We start from the raw sequence: 10,439 nt of genomic DNA on the forward strand, positions 1-10,439 counted from the left end.
TGGGAGGAAGGGGGAGGGACGGAGTGAAGGGCAGCACTGGAGTAGGAAGTAGGGAGTAAGAGAAAAACCTCGTCAACATGCTTCCTATCTGGCCTCGCATAAAGTGAGGCCAAGTTTAAATCTGAGAATTGCCTCCTCAGTATCAAACTTGTAGATAGGGTAGCTCTTATAAAATACATTATGGGAGCCAACACAATAGGCACACGTGCGTGAATGTGCAGAGGAGTTTCATCGATCATGATCTGTTAGGTGCACAGAGGACATCAGACTGTGAAGCGGCAGTGTTTGGCAGGATGGCCGAGACGCCAACAATTCCGACATTGACGGGGTGGAGGTTGATATGGTCGGACAGAGAAGGACTCTCCACTAATATAAACATCGTAAGGGAGGTCATGTCTATGGAAAGCACTCTGAACAATATTGGTGGTGGACTCTAGGGGGAATGGCGTAGCATTGTACTGATACTGCATCATAGTCCATGAGGCAGGTCTTCTTCACAATCTGACCAATCCATAGATATGGAAATTTGTCGGGGGGATGGAGACAAATCTAATACAAGTATTGAGAGAGGGATAAGGCTGGCCAGGAATGGCTTTGCCAGTGAAATAATTTAGGGTTGATAATGCTTTAGCTTGGGATTTGGATGCAACTGTGACAAGGCGGGGACAAACTTTGCCAACTTGTTTTTGGAGGCATTGCTGGAGGAGGAGAGTGTTGTCAGAGTAAGGGGATGTAGAGGGGATCATGAAAATAGACCCCATTTGGTTGGGCTAAACAGGGTATTCAAGATGTTTGTAGAGGTGGAGGCAGTAGAAGGACGGGGACGTGTGGAAGAGAGAGTAGTGTTAAGAGAGGTAATACTGTGGAGAGGTGGACAATAAGGCTGCAGAGTAGTAATAAGGGAAGAGGGGGTAGTAGATGAAGAAAGTTGTGGGTATAGGAGATGAAGTAGATGATGTTGGAGGAGGAGGAATGTTTACTGAAAGTTGAGTAATGACCTGGGTGGTGATTTGAACTGGATTGAGGTGATAATAGACATTGAAGAGGGGATAGTAGCAGTGTTCAGAGTCGTGATTAAAGGAGATCCTGTGGTCAGGGAGCTGGGAGGATTGAAGTCAGTGGGTGTAGTTAGCAGAGGGGCATGCCTCATTGCCCCTAATAAGGGTACAAAATCTTCATTACTGGCCATGGCAAATCTAGCGTATGTTGGGGAGAAAAAGAGTCAAACTAAACAGGTGAATACTATGCCTTTGGCTCCCCCTAGCCATTCATGACTGGCACAAATCCTTTCAACACGGCTCTCACACATTAGGAAGTTCATAGTAGAAGGGTTGATGGTAATGGTTACAAAGCAAAATGAATGTGCTGGACATCATAGGTCATGTAGCACTATAGAAAGGAAGACTAATCAAAAGGGTAAAGAGGGCGGATGATGATCAAATGTTCTACATTCGAAAGTCGTACAGCAGTTCAGGAAGGTAGGGATTAAGAAGGGTGATTAAATGGTCATAGATTTTAAAAGGATTAGTAAAGGAGAAGGGGGTTTCAGGGCAATTAGATCACAGTTTCAGAAAAAATATCAGACAGGTGATAATTCAGGGAAGGGGGCTGTTGATACAAAGGTCACATGTGTATTCAGGGTGAAGTGGAAAGGATAATGGGGAAGTAAGGGGGGGGGTGCAGATGAAGCAGGGGGCGGGGATGTGTTGGGAGGGAGTGGGAGGAAGGTGTGTGGGGGACATGAGTGAGTGTTGACAGTTACTTTGAATGTAGAAGAAATGGGAGCAGACAGATTGAAGGATGGGTGAGGTATAGACATGTTATCTTGGGTCATGATTAAATAGATTTGAATGTCTTCAAGTTTCTACAGTAGAACTGGTTGGGGAGGTCTGAGAAACAAAGTTTTTCTTATGAGGGGGAGAAGAGGGGATGTCTGATAGATGGAGAGAGAGATTGATGGAGGAGAGGATGGGGTAGGAGAAGATGGGGTGGATCATTTAACTTGTCTTCTGCGAGGTGGAAGAGGGATAGGTACCGAGGAAGTAGTGATTGGAGTGTCTGGAATAGTGATGTAGATTGGTGTGTCTGGATTTAAAATGGCAAAAGTATTTGACTGGGAGAGAGAGGGCTAGAAATATGAGGGGGAGATGTAGAAACATCTTGGGAGGAAGGGGGAGGGGCAAAGTGAAGGACGTTATTAGTTAAGGAGTGAGAGATAAACCTTGTCAACATGATTCCTGTCTGGCTTCGTGTAAAGTGAGGCCATATTTGAATTTGAGAATTGCCTCCTCAAACTCATACTTGTAGGTGGGACAGTCCTTATAAAATAAATTATGGTAGCCGCCACACTTGGCATACATGTGTGACTGTTCAGAGGAATTAGATTGAATATAATCAGGTTGGGCACATAGAGAGCATCAGGCTGTGGAGCAACAGTGTTTGGCAAGATGGTCTAGACGCCGACGATTCTGACATTGATGGGGTGGAGGTTGATATGGCGGCCTCTAGGGGGGGGGGGGGTGTAGCATTGTACTAATACTGCTTCATAGTCCATGAGTAAGTTTTCTCCCCGATATGACCAATCCTTGTCATAGAGAGGGCAGTTTGTCGGGGAGATGGAGACAGTTGCAAGTATTGAGAGAAGTTGGACAGGAATGGGTTTGTCAATGGAGTCATTTAGGGTTGATAATGCTTTAGCTTGGGACTCGGTTGTAACTGTGACAAGACGGCTGCAGAAGGAAGCTTTTCCTACTTGTTTATGGAGGCATTGCTGGAGGAGGAGAGAGTTGTCAGAGTAAAGGTCTGTTGAGGGAATCATGAAAAATCGACCCCATTTGATTGGACTAAATAGTATTCAAAATGTTTATAGGGGACATGTGGAACAGGGAGTAGGGCTAATTGAAGTAGTACTGTGGAGAGGTTGACAATAAGGCTGCAGAGTAATGATAAGGGAAGAGGGGGCAGTTGATGAAGAAAATTGTGGAGTGTAGGAGATGAAGTAGAGGATGTTGGGAGAGGGGGAATATTTCCTGGAGGTTGAATATTGACCTGATTTGGACTGGATTGATGCGATAGTAGGCATAGAAGAGAAAGTAGCGGTAACAGTGTTCAGAGTCGTGGTCAAAGGAGATCAGGCAACCAGGAGAATTGAAATCAGGGGGGCTATTTGAAAAGGGGGTAAGCCTCAGTGCCCCTATTCACTTCATTACTGGCCATGATAGCCTAGGGTATGAAATAATCCATCCTTCAGGGTCCTTTTGAGGGACAAGGGCTAGACAACTTAACAGGGAAATACCGTGCCCCATGGCTCCACCAGGCCGTTCATTCCTGGCACAAAGTCAGCCTTTCATCCTTTCAACACTGCTCTCACACCGTAGATAATGGATGGTAGAAGGGGTTAGAGAACAGACGGAAATGAAAAGCCGAGGGCTGAGATCCAAGGCAGGGAGGTCCCCAGCTTTGAGCATCAGTCCGGCAATAATCCGGCAAGGGATTGGGAGGGTATGCCCAAAAAAAGAAAAGAAAAACCAGATTTGTGCAAATTACACCCCTCGAATTTGCGAGAAGAGCGAAAGCAAGGTTGTAGTTGCAAAAATTAATATCGTGGTGTCTCAAACACCAAAGTTTATTTTGTACAAGAAAAGTGTAATTCACCAAATATATCTTTCTATAACGTTCATAATGAATAGTTCTCCGAGAACAGTTAACAGATAAATACTTACTTTAGATTTACCGTTTACTTTTCAATTTGGGAAAGCTTGTTTGTGAAGGCAGTAGGTTGGTCTATGTTCACTGACTGATACAATATTGGAGTATGAAATATGCATTGTGACAGATAATGGATAATGGTTAAAGAAAATTCTGTAATATAAAGGTGAACACATGATGGCAAGAATAAGAAAAAAATATTTGATACAGAAAAACGAAAGGATGAAGATGATGGAAAGGAAAATACCGAGGTAAGCAGACGGAATTTTAGTTCGTGTTCATAGTTCAACTTTGTCACCATGATGAATATTGCAATATTTATTTATTGAACATTTTTTGCCATGGCAACATCTATGGTATTAGCGGTGTTTATGGTTTAGTTGGGCAATACTTGTGGATTTCCAGAACGGTCAATGGTCAAAACAAATGTACCAGGCATCAAAGGTTACACAGCACTATGTTAAAGTTAATGATTTGGATAAGTGGACAGAAAGAGATGAACAAGAAAAAGAAAAGGAAAGGGGGAGAAGAAAAGACCCTACAACATTAGATAAGGCGAAGGTTGAGGCCCAAAGTAGGGTGATGCCTACATTGGGTCTCTGCCTCCTAAGCCCCCCCCCCCATCCCCACGGCAACAACGAACAAGGGATTTGGGGGGGGGGGTTGCTATCGGATATCCAAATATTTTGTTGAAAAATTATATTTGTGTGTTCACTTTGTATGGTGATGTTTTAAGCGAAGGTCACACTAGTCTATTCTGTCCTAGGATCCCCAGATAGGATCGCCGAAGTCTGGTCAGCTACAGAGAGGGATTGGTTACACTACATTCAGTGTCCCTTCGGACACTAATATGATATTGCTTACTGCTGCATACCATTACTAAAATAAGACCTATATTTTAGATTAGGAATGAGATAAAAATAGCAAGATCAGGAAAAGTAAAATATGCATATCTGTTGAGAGCCGATATGGGTAGCTCGGGTATTTATTGCTTATTTCATCCAACGGCTCTTTAACTCTCACTTTATCTAACAAGGCGTAAATAACTTTCGAAGAGAGCTCCATGCTTTTGGCGTGTCGAAGTGGTTTGATGTTTGTTTGTCAAATGAACGTTTATCCGAATTATCTATAACAATTAATGAGACATCGTTGTTCGATGCAATATATATTTGTGACTAATAATTAAGCTTGTTTTTACCATGATATATAATCATTTTTTAAGACTAAGTAATGAGTTTACCAGTAATTATATTATAGTTTTTATTTCGGCAATATATTTCAGCTCTAAGCAGGGATGAAATACCGACAGAGCGTTTTCGCGCTGCCGAGGGATTTTCATCTCGGATCCGTTTACAGCTAGGGAAGCATCCAGTTCTGTAAAGGGATCCCTGAACAGAATATATTAATGTGATCGGCCCTTTACTGATACTGGATTTAAACTTGAAGTACATTTTGGTATCAGATTTTATTTGCAGCTGCTGTACTTTGAGGATATATTACCTTTGTTTATATCTGCATTTGGATTACTTTTCCCAAATGGCATGTTGTCATTTTAGAGGCTGGCCTCTCATTACACATCCCAATAGTGGCTCAGGTATCCGAGCTTGTAATATTTTTGTACTCTTGCAGTGCAGACAAAAATACCAACGGTCTTGACAGCAGGCCTTTGTCATGCATGTGATCTTGCGGACGTCGAACTCGAAGGAGACAGAAAGCTTGGTAAAAATAGGAGATTTATTCAGTCATACAGACAGATCAGAATTTTAAATTTTGAGTATTTACACCACAGAGCATGAACCGGGTCCCGCCGATTATCGCTTTTTTGGAAATGACATTCATCCTCTTAAATATTCTCAGTAACAAAATTAAATAATAGATTTATGATAAGACCTTAAAAGTAGGAAGTTGTGAGGAGGGTCTATCTACAGACTTGTAAAAAGGAAAAGGTGTGCATCATTTTTTAGATCTGCTGGTGTGACCACAGGTCGCAGAGGCCACGAAGGTGGTTGTTTACAGCTGTCTAGGCAACGTATGGGAAGTCTTATTGGGTTACTATGTGATGTCCCCGTGCATGCATGTGAGCGGGAACACACCAGAAAATACTGGAGGGGTAACAGAAGAGCCGGGGAAGGGTAGGGATTCAAAAGTGTAGGTGAACAGGTGAAGGAGAGGGGCAGCCGGGCTCTCGAGGCTTAGGAGATATTGTGCTCGGGGTAGGTATGGCGAGCAAATCGCAGAAGCTCATCGGAGTCCTCGCACACCCAGGGCTTGACGTGGTGGCAGGCAACGTCGTGCCATTTGATGCCATCGTTGTAGAAGTTGTTGAGGATGGCGATGCAAGCCTCGTCGGTGCCAGTCTCAGAGAACTCGCGGTTGTCGGGCTGCCTCTGGCCGGAGCCGCCGCTGTTGGACCAGTCACCGACCCAGCCGAAGGAGCCGTTGGTGGCCGGGATGCGGGCGGATGAGCCGGACCAGAACCAGCCGTTGACGAGCGTGGGCTTCAGGTCGGGCCTGTCGCAGCCGTCGAAGTTGCACTTGCGGCCGGAGGTCCAGATGTACTTGACGTTGCCGGTGGACATGGCCTGGTACACGAACTGCGCCTCAGCCTCGCTCTCGAGGCTCACCAGGTCCTGGCAATGCTTCCTGCGGGAGGATAGGGGCTTCGGGTCATTTCTCGTTTACGGAGTGCGCGTTTCAGAATTAAGAACTTTGAATATAAACAGCATTATTGGATCTGCTTTGACAATTTTAATTTGCTGTTTTAATTCTTAATCACTCATTGACTAAGCAATGCAGAGACTTAACAGTGAGAAGTGAAACTTGATTTGATTATAAAAAATATTATCGATTTTTTAATATTTTCTACAATTCCTGTGCATAAGAATCAAAATCAACCTTCATACCGATTTTTTTACTGCATGGACGATGTATTTTAAAGTGAGAAAAGGGTAGCACAGATATTTAAGATGTTACAATGTTTTACGCCTTAATAGGCACTGCCTAAAATCTTGAGAATTGAAATAGGCCGCATTCACAGGAAATATTGCAATTGATATAAAAGCAGCTTATATATGCAGGATGTACGAGTCGCAGAAACTGATTTAGGAACTGCCACTGACAAGATGAACAAGGAACTTTTTTCTCGCTTTCTTTTATCCTTTGAAAAAGAAAAGAAATCCTGGCCTTTACTGTCCGCGTTATACAATCCAATATTTGTTTTTTTTAAACGTATATCAACGCAATGTAATGCACAAAAAAGGATCGTTGAAACTATCGCGCAGATTTTGATTCCTGATCCTAAGCTCACGAAGAAAGCCTTTTCCCATCGCTGCGCATACCCTCACCCCCCGGCTGCGTCGCCTTACCTGCAGATGTTCCTGGCATCGAGCCAGTCCCTCTCGTGCTGCCTGGTGGGGCCGTGGGTCCAGGAGAAGAAGTAGTAGTGGCCCTCCCTGAAGGTGGCGGCGTGCTTGATGCGGTTCTTGCAAGCAACGGGGTCAGGTCGGATGAGTTGCCGCTGAGCTACGGCAACTGCCACCAGCGCTGCCAACACCAAACTTACTCGAAACATTCTGGGAAAAAGATAAGAGTAATATGAATTATTGGTTTAGAGAGGAATGTACCTACAAGGTGTTATATTATACAATGATTTAGAATCCTTGATTTTCCTTTTATTGCTAATGCCTCCATTCCAGCAACTGAACGCTCCTAAGTTAAATCTTTACAGGTACACTGTCTAAGTACGCACACGAACAAGGTGTGTGTGTGCGTGCGTGCGACACCCGTACCGAATCCCGCTATGCCCCGTGGCGAGAGGTCAAACATGGGGTCGCGCTCATATCGAGGTCACGGGCAAAGAAACTTCTGAAGTGTCTTAGTGGGTCCGCACTTTCACCACGTGAGTTGCGCAGACCTGTAGAGAAACCGCTATTCTAAAGTTGCCGGTTTTCGCCTTCATGATTTCTAGATGACTGATAAAACTAATTAACTATTTATTATTTCGTTAAGCCGTGCACATCAAGTGTGCATTTGAGGATCTCCAAAACATTATTTGCACTTATTAGGCAGGCAAGTGTGACTCACTGATGCAACGGTTCAATGACCAAACCGTGACTAGTCAGACCTTCATAAGTTCCTCGGATGACAAGGAAGAAACGATTTGAAAAGACCGAATAAGCGTTTCGACCCCCTTAGGCTGCTCATGGCGGATTAGAGCGTCTTTATCTTTCTTGTGTATTTCTGCGTCATTCATCTTCTTTCTCTTTAGAAAATAACAATAGGCTATCGCGGCAGAGAGATTTCTATTCAAACGCGCCACATGATTACCCGGAGGATGGAATGCTCAGAGAGAAAGCCGCGTGATGGAGGGGGAAGAAAAAAGTGTTCTTGAAGTAACACTGGCTAGAGACGGAAGGAAGAATTGCTGGGTAACTTGGAATAATCAGTGACACTGCAGTTAAATTAACAGTTATAAGAACACACTTATAATGCGTATATGTATGTGCATGAAAGAAATTCCCACAATAGTCTACGGCCACAGTATTAAGCAAAACCTGCAAGATTTCAAATACACCTAGAAATCTCTTTAGCTTTTCGGTGTTTTAAATAGTTGACAATTCTCCATCAGAAGCCGTGCATTGGATGCGCCTTTTCTCGCCGAGTGCGGTCTTCATTTAATTTTCATTTAATCACTGAAGCGACTTCAACGCTGCGGAAAAAACGTATCTGTACATAAAATATCGCAAGTCTGTCTCGGACATTTGGATACTGATATGATATATACATACAGGATAAATTTTGGAATCTAATATTGTAAGACTTAAGGTGATTGATCAGTATCAAAAACATGTAAAAAAAAATCTTTAACAACGTTAAGCCAGAAGCAAGTCTGGGATTAGTTCAAGTCTATAAACATTTAAATGTAATATAAATATTATATATATATATATATATATATATATATATATATATATATATATATATATATACACACACACACACACACACACATATATATTACGCTATTTCACGCCGGCAAGTGATATATATTCCTTCCGTTTGCTCAAACACACTTAGAAAGAATGTCCGACGAAACCGCATGAAATTCGGAGAAAGAGGCTGATGAGGAGAGACAAGAAAGAAGGTCGACAGAGGAGCAGAGAGGAAGAATGCGCATCAAAAAACAAAGAAAGTGTGAAGCAAGACAAAGAGAAACGGCGAGAAAATGCGAAGAGAGAGAGAGAGAGAGAGAGAGAAACGGCGAGAAAATGCGAAGAGAGAGAGAGAGAGAGAGAGAGAAACGGCGAGAAAATGCGAAGAGAGAGAGAGAGAGAGAGACAACCGGCGAGAAAATGCAAGAGAGAGAGAGAGAGAGAGAGAAACGGCGAGAAAATGCGAAGAGAGAGAGAGAGAGAGAAACGGCGAGAAAATGCGAAGAGAGAGAGAGAGAGAGAGAAACGGCGAGAAAATGCGAAGAGAGAGAGAGAGAGAAACGGCGAGAAAATGCGAAGAGAGAGAGAGAGAAACGGCGAGAAAATGCAGAGAGAGAGAGAGAGAGAGAAACGGCGAGAAAATGCGAAGAGAGAGAGAGAGAGAAACGGCGAGAAAATGCGAAGAGAGAGAGAGAGAGAGAAAACGGCGAGAAAATGCGAAGAGAGAGAGAGAGAGAAACGGCGAGGAAATGCGAAGAGAGAGAGAGAGAGAAACGGCGAGAAAATGCGAAGAGAGAGAGAGAAACGGCGAGAAAATGCGAAGAGAGAGAGAGAAACGGCGAGAAAATGCGAAGAGAGAGAGAGAAACGGGAAGGAAAGGCGAGGAGAGGAAAAGGGAGGAAAGGCGAGGAGAGGTAAAAAAACTTGAAGTGAATGAGGGAGGGAAATATTAAAGTAAAAATGAAGGAAAAAACGAAAGGCAGAAACACAGGAGGATAGATGGGCAGAAAAAAATACGACCACATCGCTACACACTGGGGAGAGATCGCATGCAGTCTCCTCTCCAAGACTTTAGACTGCCCGAATAACGAACAGAACTGATATCACTGTACAGGAACACAATACCACGTAAAAGGGGACACTGGCATGTCTGCTGGACCGCTTCACTCATTTCCTTTCTCTCTCCTCAAAAATAAATGAGGTCATGATGGCAATTCACAACCTCCAAATTTCTGTACTGTCCTTCGCTACTGTGATCTAACCTTATACAGTGAGGGAGGAATACCGGTTCCAGCCAGCACAGCCAAAGTCCCCGAATGGAGTGGCTCCGTTACACTGACAGAGTTCCGCTAACATTCCACAACCTCAATTTCTCTCTCGCTTTCTGGCCGGGCGTGTATGCAGTACCTGCTTGGACGTGTAGCTTCCACACCTTGCCTCTACGAAGCGCACCGTGCGACTGGCGAAAGACAGCGGGTCTCCTGCCTAAGAGCAGATCGGGGCCAGGAGGGGGAAGGGGGGACGAACCGCCTTCCCCCGCGCTCACCCCCCCGATCTCGCTTTCACTTTCGTCTTGCCACCCTTCTCCCTCCTTTCCCCCGCCCTCCCCACCCACTTTCCGCCCCTGTCTCACACGGAACTCGCCCCCCCCCCCCAACGCCTCCGACCCTCCCAGGCTTCCTCTATCAAGGGATCTGACACGATTTTTGTAAGGAGCTGTCCCGAGGCTAAATCCAGGGATGACCCCTGCCTCGAGAAGGACGCCCTTATTCCGGAACTCCTTGGGGTCTGAGCAGGACC

General features: G+C 44.4%; 1 protein-coding gene across 6 annotated transcripts in view; it reads right to left on the reverse strand.

The window, feature by feature from the left end:
* Window positions 1–5,428: 5,428 nt before the first annotated feature.
* LOC119597050 overlaps window positions 5,429–10,439 on the reverse strand; it is a 6,956-nt gene continuing 1,945 nt past the window's right edge. For 4 of the 6 annotated variants that reach the window (XM_037946487.1, XM_037946491.1, XM_037946490.1 and 1 more), the window contains exons 2-3: window positions 7,074–7,280; window positions 5,429–6,351 (exon numbers count right to left, since the gene is read on the reverse strand). In XM_037946487.1, the coding sequence (XP_037802415.1) occupies window positions 5,901–6,351; window positions 7,074–7,279 (657 nt within the window). In that variant the 5' untranslated portion in view covers window position 7,280 and the 3' untranslated portion in view covers window positions 5,429–5,900. Of the gene's footprint in view, window positions 6,352–7,073; window positions 7,281–10,003; window positions 10,200–10,439 lie in introns of those variants that run through there. The other 2 variants (XM_037946492.1, XM_037946489.1) reach the window with 2 other exon arrangements.

This window comes from Penaeus monodon, chromosome 38 (assembly GCF_015228065.2).
Source record: "Penaeus monodon isolate SGIC_2016 chromosome 38, NSTDA_Pmon_1, whole genome shotgun sequence".
Classification (NCBI taxonomy): Eukaryota; Metazoa; Arthropoda; class Malacostraca; order Decapoda; family Penaeidae; genus Penaeus; species Penaeus monodon.